The following is a 15,511-nucleotide window of genomic DNA, read 5'->3' as shown; positions in this document are numbered from 1 at the left end:
TCAGTGCTCTCCAGGAGCACCTTGTTAAAGGTCAGCTGCTGTACGGATGGCACTCAGCCAAGAGGGCAGAATAACAGCTATTAGTCTCCACCTAGAAGGCAATTCTAGGGCTTGTGGAATTTTTCTCCTCCCTTTCTGGTGATACATTGGACCAAAACCTGATTGCAGCTTGCGACTGAATCAAAGCTATTTCCTTGTTTTCACCTGGGAAACTCTATATCTTCCTGTCTGTAGGCAAAAATAAACAAATTACACAAAGGATTCGGTAGATGGTATAGTGGAAAGAGCAAAGGACTTAGAGACAGGAGACTAGGTGCAAATTCCAACTCTGGCATTAGCTACGTGACCCTGGGCAAGTCACCTTATCTCACCAAACTTCACCTCGTGGTTTGCCTGCACAAAGTCTAAATGGAAGAAGGATCCCTTAATGATGGGGAGGTTCTCTAGGTGTTGTGGATGACATATCCTCATTGCATTGAGCTCTAGAAGGTTACTTGGTCTCCACAACAAGATCCATGACCCCTCAAAAGGTGTGAGCCTAGTCAAATACATTGGAAAAAACCAAAAGTATAGCAGTCAGACAGAGTCTGACTGGATGGTCAGTTGATTGAGTGAGTTGGTGGGGCTTTTGATGATCTCAAGTTGTTCCTTGCCATATAAGCCCATCTTCTTAGCATCCATGTTTTCTTCCTAATGGTACATGGCTGTCGTGAAAAAATTTTAATACCCCTATTCAGTTTAATCAGTATTTACTCAATTTGTTGTGATTTAATGGGTATTTGATTTGACTGGAATAGAGTTGTTTAATATAGTTAATGCTGTAAGTTTAAGAGTGGTAATTTCTGTAAGAATAAGAGTTAATGTAGACTGCAATTAATTCATCTACTATATATTGAGGATTATACTACTATTGATTGATTTATAAGATAGAAATATAGTGAGGCCTGTTATAAATATAAGGGCTTATATTAACTTGTGTAAGAACTGGTTGTGTTAGCAACCCCCTCACCCCAATGAATCACTACCATCTACTCCCAAGTGACTTTTTCTTTGTTACCACAATTTTATTGGTTCCCTAGTATACTGTTGGCCAAATACTAGTGTTTGATGGCCTGTGGAAAGCCCCTGCTGAGATGGCAAATGGCTGATGACTTGTGAAAGATCGGATGACAAAGGAGCTGTGATCGATGGACATTGCCCTTAGCCAGTGAAGGATCCCAAGGACTAAGGGGCCTCCCAGGGACTCCTCAAGGTCTATAAAATCCCTTAGCTCCTGAGCATCAGGGCCCTTGGCTAAGAAGGTCTTGAATCCAATTGCTTAGGAACCACCTGTCTCCCTAATAAATCAATACTTTCTCTGAGCTCTGCCTCAGTTGCATTTCATTGCAAATTGGAATTTTTACCCCCCCCCCATTGTGAACCATGGAATCCTAGGATTGTCAAAGAATTAAAATTACAGGTAATCCAGAGGGCAATGGAGAAACACTTGGTGGCTATAGGCTGTAGCTTGTTATCAAAAATGACTCAAGCTAAATAGAATTCACCTCAGTGCTGAATTTTTGGGAAGATCCCAGATCAGAAGTCATAGATGGTGGAAGGAGCACCTACATTGGTGAGATGGCAGATCTCCTCACAGGTTTGTGGTGAAGAAGGAACTTTATTAAGTTCTTTGTCAAGATATCAGAGATACTATATGACCATAAGTCTAGACCTGAAAGGGATGCTAAGATGTTGTTTAGTCCAAAGGGGTCAAACGTGTGGCCTGAAAGTTGCCTGCAAAATTCCGTGGCCAGAACCAGATTAAAACATAATTGGGACTTGGCCTGCTGCGGTCTGGTCTGTGGCCTTCGCTGCATGGCTTTGCTGCTGCCGAAGCCGCCCCTGGGAGCAACTTCTCCCTCTCCCTCCCCAGCCCCGGCCTGGTAGCTGACGTAAAGATGAGTAGCTCCAAGGAAGTATCATGGATCTCATGGTTCTGTGGGCTTCGTGGCAATGAATTCTTCTGTGAGGTGGATGAAGATTATATCCAAGACAAGTTCAACCTCACAGGGCTCAATGAACAGGTGCCCCACTATAGGCAGGCACTAGACATGATCCTCAACTTGGAACCTGATGAGGAGTTGGAAGACAATCCCAACCAGAGTGACCTGATCGAGCAGGCAGCCGAGATGCTGTATGGACTGATTCATGCCCTCTACATCCTCACAAACTGTGGCATTGCCCAGATGTTGGAAAAATACCAGCAGAGAGACTTTGGCTATTGTCCCCGTGTATATTGTGAAAACCAGCCCATGTTGCCCATTGGACTGTCAGACATACCAGATGAGGCCATGGTGAAGCTGTATTGCCCCAAGTCATCCAGGCACCACCACACAGATGGTGCTTACTTTGGCACTGGCTTTCCCCACATGCTCTTCATGGTGCATCCTGAGTACAGGCCCAAACGGCCTGCCAAGCAATTTGTGCCCAGGCTGTATGGCTTCAAGATCCACCCTATGGCCTATCAACTGCAGCTTCAGGCAGCCAGCAACTTCAAGAGCCCTGTCAAGACCATCCTCTGACTTGTCTCCTCCCCTTCCCCCCAATACTTCAGGCTGTGACACCATTCCCTTCCCCTCTCCCCCCAATACACACACACACACACACACACACACACACACACACACACACACACACACACACCTTTCCAGAACACTAATGTTTTTTAGTTTAAATTAAGAAGTCATTATTGTGGTGGTGTGGTGGGAGTATGAAATAAAGTGGAGGAAAAGGCAAAAACAAACAAACAAACATAATTGGGAGATGTTTACCAAAATAAATAAAAATACAATATGACATAGATCGTCAGTCTGTGGGTTTCTAAGTCAATCTGCAGCCTCACTGCTTTAGTCCAAGCCTAGAGAGGGCAAGGTGTTTGGCTAAGATCACAAAGACAGTAAGAAAATTTGAATGGGAATGGGGGCTCTGAATCCCTATCCAGTGCACTTTCTATGACATTGTGCTATCTTGTTGTTTGTCCTTCATTCCCAAAGAGGACCATGACATTTGACTTGCAATGAATTGGATTTAAGTGAGGGAGGGCTGTGCAAGATCACCAACCTTGCTCACTCCTCCAGAGCCATCTGGGTCCAGTGGCAAATATATTAGGATGACTGGAGATGGCCCCGGATGTTTCAGGCCATTGGGGTTAAGTAACTTGCCCAGGGTTACACAGCTAGTACACGACCCAGGTGAGATTTGAACTCAGGTTCTCTTGACTCCAGGGCCAGGGTTCTAGTCACTTCACCACCTAGGTGCCCCTTGTGCTGTTTACACTCCAGGTTTAAATGGTGGTCAAAAGTAGGAAAGGAATTGTCTCCATTTCAAGCTCAAAGGAGATTACTTTTAGGCTTGACTCACTTGATTCCACAGAGGGCATACCCTCAGCAAAACTGTGAAGTCATTCAAGACTTTCTTTACCCCCAGCTTCTATTTCTTCTGCCCTTTTCCTCCCTCTTTCCAGTCAAGGGAGGAGGCTAGGTGGAGCAGTGGATAGTGCTGGACTTGGAGTCAGGAAGATGAGTTCTAATCCTACTTTCACACACTTACTAGCTGAGTGACCCCTGGGCAAATCACTTAGCTTCTGTTTGCCTTAGTTTGCATCTACAAAATGAGGATATAATACCACCTGCATCTCAGCTGGGAGGGGGAAGATCAAATAAAGTAATACTTCCAAAGTGTTTAGGCATGCTTTAAAGTACTATGTAAATGATAGCTATTGTTATTAAAATTTTTTGGGGTGGGGCAATGAGGGTTAAATGACTTGCACAGGGTCACACAGCTAGTAAGTGTCAAGTGTCTGAGGTCTGATTTGAATTCAGGTCCTCCTGAATCTAGGGCTGGTACTTTATCCACTGTGCCACCTAGCTGCCCCTTCATATACTTTCAAACCCCCATTTTATGAATGAAGCAATAGAAACTCAGTAGAATTAGGCACCAAGAGGGGGTATGGTTCAGTGGCTAGTGCACTAGGCTTGAGTCCAGAAGACTTTGGTTAAAATCCCATCTTAGATACTTAGTATTTCTACAATCTTGGCCAAGTCACTCAGCCTCAATTTTTTTCAGCTGGAAGTAGCAAGGTAGAGCAGTGGATAGAGCACTGGACACTCAGATCAAGAAGATCTAAGTTCATATTCAGTCTCAGACACTTACTAGTGGTATAACTGTGGGCAAGTCACTTAACTTCTGTCTGCCTCAGTTTCCTTAACTGTAAAATGGGAATTATAATAGCATCTACTTTCCGGGGTTGTTGTGAGAATTAAATGAGATAATATTTGTAAAGTGCTTAGCACAGTGGCTGGCACATATTAGGTGTTATTTAAATGCTTGTTCCCTGTCCCTTTCATGTATAAAATGAGAAAGTTGTATTAGAACATGGATTAAAAAAAATGTTTTTAAATTAAAAAAAATTTAAAAAGAACATGTTTTCTTCAACCTTGTGTGTGTGTGTGTGTGTGTGTGTGTGTGTGTGCTGTGGACGCATGGCAGTCTGGTGAAATATACAGACCCCCTCATCAGAACTGTGTTTTAAAAACATATAAGATTACAGAGGGGCAGCTAGGTGACTCAGTGGATAGAGCACTGGCTCTGGATTCAGGAGGACCTGAGTTCAAATCTGGCCTCAGACACTTGACACTAGCTGTGTGACCCTGGACAAGTCACTTAACCCTCATTGCCCTGCAAAACAAAACAAAACAATACAAAGATTATAGAGGAAGCTAATTCTATTGAAATACAGTTTATCTATCTATCTATCTATCTTTTTTAAAATCAAGTTCATGGCCCTACGTTAAGAGGTCCTTGACCTGAGACCAGGTATCTTCCTGTTTGAACTCAGTTATCCTGTGGCCCAACTGGACTAGGTAGAGCCTGGTGGTCACAGGGGAATCAGCTAGGCCCTTGGGTGGGGGATTGTATTTGGCCACCTGTTTTTCTGAGGTGGTGGGAGTAAGGAGGTGATTCCACTCAGAAGATAAAGACAGAGTTGGCATAGGGGCAGGAGAGTGAGGAAAGAACAATTTCATGGAAGCTGGGAGAGGATGGAGTGACAAGAGAAGGAGGGTCATTGACCTACAGCAGTCATTGTGTTAGGAAAGGGAAGACTCTAAAGCTCATTTCTTTCCTTTTTTTTTTTTTGGTGAGGCAATTGGGGTTAAGTGACTTGCCCAGGGTCACACAGCTAGTAAGTGTCAAGTGTCTGAGGTCGGATTTGAACTCAGGTCCTCCTGACTCCAGGGCTGGTACTCTAGCCACTGTACCACCTAGCTGTCCCAACCACCTAGCTGCCCATTTCTTGTGTGACTTTGGGTAAATCCCTTAACCTCCTTGGGCCTCAGTTTCTTCACCTAGAAAATGAGAGGGTTGGTCCAGATGACCTATAAGGTCCCTTCCTACTCTAAATCTATGAACTTATGATTCAGAAAAATCTACCGACTTGGCAATGAAGGAAATTACTAGTGACCTGGGGAAGAATAAATTTAGCGGAGTGCTAGGGACTGGACCCACATTCTGAGGGGTTCTGGGGGTGAGGAAGAAGTTTGGGAATGAAGGGGGAAGAGAAATGAGAAGGCCAGGCAGTGATTGGATGTACAAGGTCTCCAGAGGAGCCTGGAGAGGACAGGATCACGGCTAGAAGCAGAGGGGTGAGCCTTGTAAAGAAGCCAGGCCATTTCATCTTCTGAGACTGGAAGGAAAGAGTCAAGATATTTGTGTAAGGGCATAAAGGGAGATGACTTGAAAGAAATCTTTTAGTTATTTGCCAATGCAAATTCTCCTCCAGGGCAGCTAGCCAGAGATGCTTACTTATTGGAAATTTTCTTTCTTTTTCTTTATTTTTTTTCCAAGTAAAGATTTTCTCCAGGAAAGTGAATTTTTGCCATGAAACATCATAGGCTAAGTGGGTATGGGGCAGTGACATTCAATGTAATTGACATTAAAATGTTCCAGCATTTTCAAAGAATCCCCTTCAATGACTGCTGGGGGATTTGATCAGTGCAGCCGTAGAGTTTCGGGATTCATATTTCTGACATTTTAGCTTCCTAGTCTGCATTAAGCCCAGCAAACACTCCTGAGTGCATCTCCAACCATATTACAATATAATTGGGAAATATTTAACAAAATAAATAAAAATACAATGGAATGTAGAAAACAGTAATATGTGGCTTTCTAAGTCGACATATGGCCTGCAGGATCCTCATGTACTATTTAGTTTCAGTTTGACACCACTGTTCTGGAATATATCTTTTACTCTTCTGATTTCATTCCTACCATTCTCTTAGCTTCTATTCCTTAGTGTATGGGACAATGGGGTGGAGCACACCAGGGAACTGGCTCCTATTCCACTGTTCTCATTCAAAGAGGCTCATACTATAGAATACTGGGTTTGGAGTCAGGAAGTTTCATTTTGCTGAGTTCAAACCTGGCCTTGGACATTTTCGTTTTGTTTTGTTTTGTTTTTTGTGGGGCAATGAGGGTTAAGTGACTTGTCCAGGGTCACACAGTTAGTGTGTCAAGTGTCTGGGGCCAGATTTGAACTCAGGTCCTCCTGAATCCAAGGCCAGTGCTTTATCCACTGTGTCACCTAGCTGCCCCTGGCCTCAGACATTTGCTAGCTGTGTGACCCTGGGCAAGTCACTTACCCCTGTCTGTCTCAATTTCCTCATCTGTAACATGAACTAGAGAAGGAAATGGCAAACCACTCCAGTATCTTTGCCAAGAAAATCCAAAATGAGGTCCCAAGGAATTGGAAACAACTGAACAAGTACAACAAATATTTTGAGATGTGATCATTGGATTAAAGAACCACAGTTTTAGGAGAGAAGGGATTTTATATGCAATCTAGTTCAACTCTTTCATTTTACATATAAAGAAACCAAGACCTAGAGGCTAAATGACTTGCCCCAAATCACACAGGTAATAAGTAGCAGAGTCAAGATCTGAACTCCACAGTCAGTGTCCTTTCCACTGTGTGGTTTCTCGTCTTTGTGTCCCCAGCACTGGAAGTCAGCGATAGAGCAAACAGAAGGCCAGTCTTAGAGTCAGCAAGCCTGATTCAAGTGCTGACTCTGACATATAATATCTATGTGACCACAGGCAAGTAACTTAACCTCTCAATGCCCCAGACGGCTGTCTGAGATGGTATTTGTCAATCTCTACCAGTGGAGACAGTCCCCGTTATTGGAGTTTCCCACAGAGATGAAATCACAGGTCTGGACCAAAAAAAACCCTTCCAGTATCCTGTATAGGGTCTTTCTTATACTTAAGAGGCATCTAATAAATGTTAGTTGAAATCAATTAAGAACCTCTAACGGGGCGGGGGGGGGGGGGTCGGGGAGAAGAAATGTTTCCTTGCTGATAAGAACATTACTTTCCTTTTTTTTTTTTTTAAGCTAATAAATTCTTTTGGTCAGGAGTTGTATCAAATGGTTTACAACCATTTGGTTTATAGCCAAATAAATGTTTAGCAGTTTCAGAGGCATGCACAAAGAAAATACCATCTGTTCCCAGGAGAAGGGAAGAATCCTTGAGGTTCAGTGCCTGGGCCTACAGATGTGCTAGTTCCACTTTTAGGAGCCCAGCTGGAGCTGAAGGTGAGGGAAGTGAATGCTAGGGTAGGGATGTGGTGACGGAAGTTCCCCAGTAAGGCAAGATGGTGTGTGTGTGTGTGTGTGTGTGTGTGTGTGTGTGTGTGTGTGTGTGGCTCAGAAGGTCCAGCCCAAGCCAAGTCATCCTTGCTTTGGGGGGGTCCCCACCTATGATGCTTGGGACTCTTGTGACATACCTGGACTTCCTACTGACTTGGCCAACCAATTCCTAGGCTTCAGTTTCTCCAGTTGTAAAATGAGGGATCTGGATTAGACAGATGAGAGCCCTACCAGCTCTATAACTATGATCTTCTGATCTCGAGAAAGGAATTTGACTCTGGGAACTTCCTTACTTCCTGAAAGGGAGGCCTGGAATCAGCTTAGTTGTAGTGAAAGAGAGATGAAAGAAAAGATGAAGGGAAGAAAGAAAGAAAGGAATAATAAACACATAGTCAGTACCTTCTCTGGGTCAGGCACTTTGCTAAGCACCTTATAAATATCTCACTTGATTCTCACAATAACCTTGGAAAGTAGGTGTTATTATTATTCCCGTTTTACAAATGAGGAAATGGAGACAGACAGATGTGAAGTAACTTGCCCAGGATCACACAGTTGGGAGGGGCCTGAGTCTGGATTTGAATTCAGCTCTTCCTGACTCCAGACCTGGTGAGGCCCAATACTCATTCTACCCACTGTACCACCTAGATGCCTAGAAAGAAACTAGAAAGGACTTTATATAGAGTCCACTTAGTCATAGAATTTATTTTATTTTATTGTTTTGTTGTTGTTGTTTTGCGGGGCAATGGGGGTTAAGTGACTTGCCCAGGGTCACACAACTAGTAAGTGTCAAGTGTCTGAGGTCAAATTTAAACTCAGGTCCTCCTGAATCCAGGGCTGGTGCTTTATCCACTGTGCCATCTAGCTGCCTCCTAGTCATAGAATTTAGAACCAGAAGGGCATTCATTCATTCATTCGACAAGTTTTTATTTAATAGGCGCTAAGCACATGCCAGGTATTCTACAACAAAAATTAAATAGTCCCTGACCTCCAGAAGCTTACATTCTACTGGAGAGAAACAGTAGGTATGCAAATAATAGATAAAGTAAATGAAGCCACTTCAAGGGGATGGATGTCCAGGAGGTGGTAAGGAAAAGCCTCAGGTTCCTACCTCAGCACCTTGGTAAATAATGTGTTGAGCCTGGAGTCAGAAGACCTGAGTTCAAATGTGACCTTAAATATTTACCAGCTGTGTGACCCTGGGCAAGTCACTTACCTTCTTTTTGCCTTAATACCCTGGAGAAGGAAATAGCAAGCCACTCCAGTATCTTTGTCATGAAAACCCTATGGACAGCACTGGCATGCTATGGTCCCCAGAGTCACAAAGAATGGGACACATTGAAGAGCAGCAGGAAGCTCTTGGGTCAAACCTTGAAAAAAGCTAAGGAGTTTAAGGGAAAGAGATGAGAAGTGAAGACATTCCATACATATATAATCTATTCTTACTCTTCATTTCGCAGACTAGATGTGGAAACAGAGGCCCAGAGAGGACAAATGATCTTTCCTAGATTTGAAATAGAATGTGGACCCAGATCCTCAAACTCAAAATTTGGTGCTTTTAGGGCTATTACGGTAAACCAGCCTCTCTTTCTACGATTGCCCCATCTCTTTGGGGATATGCTTGACAAGGTGCTTCCCATCCCGAAAAAGAAAGGGTGAGTTTATCCCAAATCTTCTAAGCCTACCATGGCATTTTTAAAAAAAGGATTCAACCCTGATTTTAATTTAAGAATTTTAAGGATTTTTTTTTTTAAGGATTCATCCCTGGTTTTAATTTAAGGATTTTAAAAAAAGGATTAATCCCTTATTTCTTTTAGGTGTCAAGCACATGGTAATTTGCACAAAGGCAAGGGCTTTGAGATCCTTAGGGGGAGACTCTGCTAATGAGTAATTATTTAAATGAGCCAGCCAGACCATAATATATTTCACATTCTGCCAAGAGAAGAGAGGCAGAGAAATGAGCCCACAGCAGGAATTCTGGGGAAGGACATTTCTTAGAAACAGACTTTGTGGAGCTGTCTGACTTTGTTTTTTTAATGATTTGCTGTAATCTGGATCATGTATAACAGGCCTGTTTATTTTAAAGGGAAGATCTGCATGGAGGACCCAGAGTTATATAAACAGATGACCCTAAAGGTTGCCTGTGTAGAATGATTTGTGATTACTCAGGTTTGAGAAGCTGCTCTGATTTATTGATATCCTCAGACAGACAGAATGGCCTGGCCCCTGTCCAGTTTTTTTCCATCACACTGCCTGCTTTGATTGTTTCCTCTCCCTAGCCCCCCTCCTCCCCATAATAACATTATCTCATTTCATAGATCAGAGGCTCATAGTTCTACAGCAAGAAGGGATGTTAAAGGCAATTTAGTCCAATCCTTTCATTATGCAGATGAGGAAACTGAGGCTTAGAGTGGTTAGATGACTTGCCTGAATTGACATGGGTAGTAAGCATCAGAGGTGGCATTTGAACTCGGGTTCTGCCCCATAGCAAATGCTTTTTTCCAACTTCCTTTTATTTATTTATTTTTTTAAGGCAATCGGGATTAAGTGACTTGTCCAGACTCAGCTCCTCCAGGGCTGGTGCTTTATCCACTATGCCATCTAGCTACTCCTGTCCTATACTGCCTATCAATATCCCTACAAGGTAAGTACTACAGATGTTATGCTGTAGTTAAGGAAACTGAGGCTCGGAGTGATTAAGTATTTTGTCTTACTAGTATCTGTTAAAGGCTAAAATTGGCGTCATTCCAATCGTTACATATCAAAGCCTCCTGGCTCCACTCTCTTTCTACTACTTCAAGAGATGAATATCTTAAACTTGATAATAGTAACAGCCCACATTCATATTGACTGCTTATTTTCCAGAGTTTTTACATATATTATCTCATTTGCTCTTTTCCAATGAGATTGGCAGTATGAGTGCTATTCTGCCCGTTCTACAGATGTGGAGAGATGGAAGTGCAGAGAAATGAAATGTCCAAGGTCACAAACTGTATAAGTGGTGGAACAGGGATTTGACAATAACTTCACTTCCTCTAATATTTACTGATCTGAGGGAGCCAGAAGAGGCATATTTGATTTCCTTGGCATTCATAAGAGAGAGAAATTGGGGGGAGGGAAAAGGAAGGAGGGTAGAGAAAAAAAAGGCATCAGTTTGCTATTCAACCAACCCATCAAACAAAGACCACCAACTTGTGTTTATCATTATCAATACTAACAGCTTACAAGCTATACTCTTGCCTATTTTGCAACGTTCTCTACATGTCAGAGGTTCTTTTTTTTTGGTTTGGTTTGGTTGTTGTTTTTTTTTTTTTTGGACTTGCCCAGGGTCATACAGCTAGTAAGTGTGAAGTGTCTGAGGTCAAATTTGAACTCAGGCCCTCCTGAATCCAGGGCCAGTGCTTTATCCACTTTATCCACTGTGCCATCTAGCTGCCCCCAACATTCTTAATCTGGAGACCATGGACCATTTGACAGACTTGAGGGATTAGGGAGGAGCAGAGGGCAAGGAACTATAAACTTGGGTTAAAAAATATTACATCTGGGGGCAGCTAGGTGGCGCAGTGGATAGAGCACCGGCCCTGGATTCAGGAGGACCTGAGTTCAAATCCGACCTCAGACACTTAACACTTACTAGCTGTGTGACCCTGGGCAAGTCACTTAACCCCAATTGCCTCACTAAAAAAAAAATTTTTTTTTTCTAAATATTACATCTCTCTCTCTTTTTTTTTTTTTTAATGAGGCAATTGGGGTTAAGTGACTTGCCTAGCATCACAAAGCTTGGAATTGTTAAGTGTCTGAGGCCGAATTTGAACTCAGGTCCTCCTGAATCCAGGGCCAGTGCTCTATCCACTGTGCCACCTAGCTGCCCCAAAATATTACATCTTAATTGTCAATAACCTCTAACTGAAATTAAGCATTTCCTTCCACTATTCTGAGAAGGGGTCTTTAGATCTTCACCAGAAGGATCCCTGCCCACATTGGCTGCATATTGACTTAGAAAACCATATTTTATATTTGTATAGATTTATTTTTTATTTATATTTTTAGGGATCTATTTTGAAAGATATGTTTTATTTACATATTTCTTTTTTATTAATACATCAACACATTAAAATGAGATAGGAACTACATTTTAATTTGGGTCAAGGCCCACGTAGGAGTGCTGTGGGCTGTGTGTTTGGCCTCTCTGCTCTACAATTCTGAGATTCTGATTTTGAGTCAGGAGATTTGGGTTCAAGACTTAGCTCTGATTTGCTGTGTGACCTTGGACAGGCATTCTAAGTTCAGAGGGCAGCATGCCCCAAGGAACAGAGATATGAGGCAGTGGTGGAGGAGTGGACACAGAGCAGTGAGGTCAATTGTTCTTTGTTTATTCAGGGGCCTAAAGAGTGTGCCTGGTAAAGTAAGGTAGATTGAGGAGGCCAGTAGCCAAGAAGGAGGGCAGGAGCCCCTCAGGGCAGCTCCCAGCTCTATCCTAAACTTTAAAGTGTTGTAAAATGAGTCACTCGAAATAAATTGTTTCATTACACACTCAAGATTTTGTTCTGTAAAATGGGGATATGGTTATTTCACAAGAGCAATTTTAAATGTGGTTAATTGATCTATTTTGTTGTTCACTCGTTTCAGTCCTGTCCAACTCTTCATGACCCCATTTGGGTCTTTTGTTTGTTTGTTTGTTTGGTTTTTGTGGGGGGGTTTTCTTGACAAAGACACTGGGGTGGTTTGACATCTCCTTTTGTAGCTCATTTTATAGATGAGGAAACTGAGGCAAACAGGGTGAAGTGACTTGCCCAGGGTCACACAGATAGTGTCTGAGGCCAGATTTGAACTCAGAAAGACGAATCTTCCTAACTCCAGGCCAGACATGCTATCCATGGCACCATCTAGCTGCCCTTTAAGTGATCTAACCTTATAGCAAAAACAAACAAACAAACCCAAACCATTTACTAAGTCAATCAAAATTTTGTATGACTATTGCTTTGGTGGATCATAGAATGACAGAGCTAGAAGGGACCTTAATAATCACTTAGTCCAACCTCCTTATTTTATATGTAGCTGGTAGCTTTGAATCATATTTTTCATTGCTGTGGAGACCCTAGGACCTAGGAAGATCACCACAGAGTGAAACAGATGAGTAGATTCTATGAGATATACCACTATAAATGGGACTACCCTGTCTGTTCCTAGGACAGAGAGGACTATCTAAGCCATCTTGCCCTTGTGTATGCTCTGGGAGAGGGCAACACAATCTTTGTGCTGTGGTGGCCTATCTTTCTTTGTTGGTTTTTTGTTGTTGTTGTTTTGTTGTTTTTTGTTTTGTTTTTTTAAGTGAGGCAATGGGGGTTAAGTGACTTGCCCAGGGTCACACAACTAGTAAGTGTTAAGTGTCTGAGGCCGGATTTGAACTCAGGTCCTCCTGAATCCAGGACCGGTGCTCTATCCACTGGGCCACCTAGCTGCCCCTGGCCTATCTTTCTTCCACTGACCTTGCTTTCCTAGATTTCCATGAGAGAGACTCAAGAAGGTGACCAGTGACTGGATCATATGGAGAAGTAAAAAGACTATAAACAGAACCAGACAGAAGTTGTTGGCCCATGAGAATGAGGCAACTGGAAGTTAGCCCAGCCAGCAGACTCAAGTCCTTTATGAAAAATAGGGATCAGCTATGAAAGGAGACTGAAAGTTGCCAAGACTATTTGTTAGTTTGTGAATTCCATTGAACTTGAGAGTTGGGGGAAACTAATTTCCCTCATTGTCTTCTTTGCTTTTGGCATTTCTAAAACATGATCAGTAGATGGGGAGCAGACATCATTTCTCCTCCTCCTTTCTCACAAGCTACAGGTGATGAAGGTAAGGGACCTGAAAGTCTAGGAGGACCATCAGGGGGAGATCTAGGAGATAGATGGCTGGAGAGAAATACCTCCATATTGGAGTATTTGATCCAATTTTTTTTCCCCACTTTATTCTATGTACAATAAATTGTGTGAGAATACAATTAAAAAAAAAGCATTTTAAGTCCTTAAGTCTATGAATGTAGTGGGCAGTGAAATGAGAGAGGGGAGGCCAACCTGGGTAGGAACTCATAAGCAGAGTACAGATAGCAAATTTAATAGTTCAGGTTTTTGAGATATATTCCATTTCATCCCCTAGGGTAATTTTGAACCTGATTCTTGAGAGTTAGTGAGGCAGCTACAGTGGCAAGCACAGGATGGGTTTGGGCAATGGGAGAAGCAGCCTAGGTATTTACTGGCTGAGTGGTCTCTGGTAGCCATGAGAGTATTGCAGCCTCTTAAAAAGACTATCCTACTCATGTCACCATATTGCTGATAGTTCAAAGTAGTTCACCACCTGCTGGGCCTTTCAGATATTGCACTCTCTTACTGGATAATTTGTACAGTGATGGTACTGTATTTTTCTGAATGCTTGACCCACACAACCCAAGGACCCAGGGAGGGTCATTACAACAAGTGTCACATATAGATGAGGAAACTAAAGACCAGAGAAATCAGTAACTTGTCCAAGGTCACAAATCTTCCATGAAGACTTTCCTGATCTCTCAAGTGATATTCCCCTTCCTGCCCCACAAACAATGCTTGATTTGCACCCATCTAATGCATTTGTATATTATTTTGTATTGTGGCTCTTTGTGTAGACATGCATTTGTGCGTGTGTGTATTTGTGTTCCATCACCCTACTAGAATGCCAACTCCACAAAGGCAAGGACAAAGTCTTACTTAATCATTCTGTTTATCCCACGTTGCAGTGGAGAGAAAGCCAGCCTTGAATCCAGGAAGAACTGAATTAAAGTCCTGCCTTACACATATATTGGCTGTGTGACTCTGGCCAATTTGATTAAATTGTGTCTAGGCTACTCTCTAAGACTATAAATTGCGGAGAAAGTAATGACTTGCATTCGTGGTTTTCTCATCCATAAAAGCTTTCTGTATTAATGAAATCACAGCACCAGCACCAATCCCCCCCCATCTCTCCCAGTATCTACCACGGCGTTCTGCATATCAATAACAACAATGACAACAAAAATCAAGACTTATGATTTCATTAATGTAGAGAACTTCTGGTGTGGAAATCCTCTCCAGTTGCCTGGGCCACTAAGAGATTAAGTAATATATAGCCATTATTAATATGTATGCAAGAATAAAAACCTTAAAACTAAGCTTCACTGACTCCAAGGGGAAAACCTCCATCTATTATGCCTCATTGCCTTCTCATAGTATTTGCTTAAAAAATGTTTACTGAATGAATGTTGAACAGATTGAATGACTTTCAAAGGGTAGAGGTACCCTACCAGAATGCCTTGTGGTCCTTTCCTCCCTCAAAAACTCTGTTCAAAACTCCATGCCAGTTCCCCAGATTAACCATTGCTGCTCCCTTCTGGTCACTCACTATAATCCTTCCCTTCAGTGGATCCGTGCTTATTTCTGTTGACTAGTAACTGATTTCCACTAGTCTTTGAAGGTGCCCATCTCTCTTACTGCATTAATTACTTCCCAAGGGCATATGCTGTTGCCCCTTTCTCCTCCCATGTCATTCAGTAATGTGTTTTGTACTTAGTGGGAGAGGGATACATGCCACTTGACTTACTGATCCTGGTTGATAGGCTGTGTTGTGGTTTATTCAGTATGAGGGGCTTTGAGGGGAAAGCTGCTGAGCCTGGTGTCTCTATGGGTCCAAGTCTGTGGGGGTATTTGGATGTGTGGGAAAGCTCCCTGCAGTTATAAGCTCCCTTTGTCCCCAGAGCTCCCCCACCCTCCACTATGGCTACTACCCTTCTTCAGAGCCATTGACTATAAATGGTCATCAGGTAGAAG

At 42.6% G+C, this 15,511-nt stretch overlaps 2 protein-coding genes across 3 annotated transcripts in view; one reads left to right on the top strand and one right to left on the bottom strand.

Annotated features, from left to right (window-relative positions):
- Positions 1–15,511, bottom strand: part of LOC122751050 (CXADR like membrane protein) — a 123,950-nt gene that overhangs the window by 71,436 nt on the left and 37,003 nt on the right. The window lies entirely within an intron of this gene.
- On the top strand, positions 1,909–2,574 carry LOC122751052 (casein kinase II subunit beta-like). Its single transcript, XM_043997974.1, has one exon. The coding sequence runs from the start codon at positions 1,938–1,940 to the stop codon at positions 2,559–2,561; it is 624 nt and encodes a 207-aa protein (XP_043853909.1). The 5' UTR covers positions 1,909–1,937; the 3' UTR covers positions 2,562–2,574.

The sequence above is a fragment of the Dromiciops gliroides genome, chromosome 3, assembly GCF_019393635.1.
Source record: "Dromiciops gliroides isolate mDroGli1 chromosome 3, mDroGli1.pri, whole genome shotgun sequence".
Taxonomy (NCBI): domain Eukaryota; kingdom Metazoa; phylum Chordata; class Mammalia; order Microbiotheria; family Microbiotheriidae; genus Dromiciops; species Dromiciops gliroides.
The sequence above is the reverse complement of the archived record's forward strand: the minus strand, read 5'-3'. Positions and strand labels throughout refer to the sequence as shown.

Excerpts from the sequence above, each read along its gene's own strand:
- LOC122751052 (XM_043997974.1), top strand. The coding sequence starts at position 1,938 with ATGAGTAGCTCCAAGGAAGTATCATGGATCTCATGGTTCTGTGGGCTT.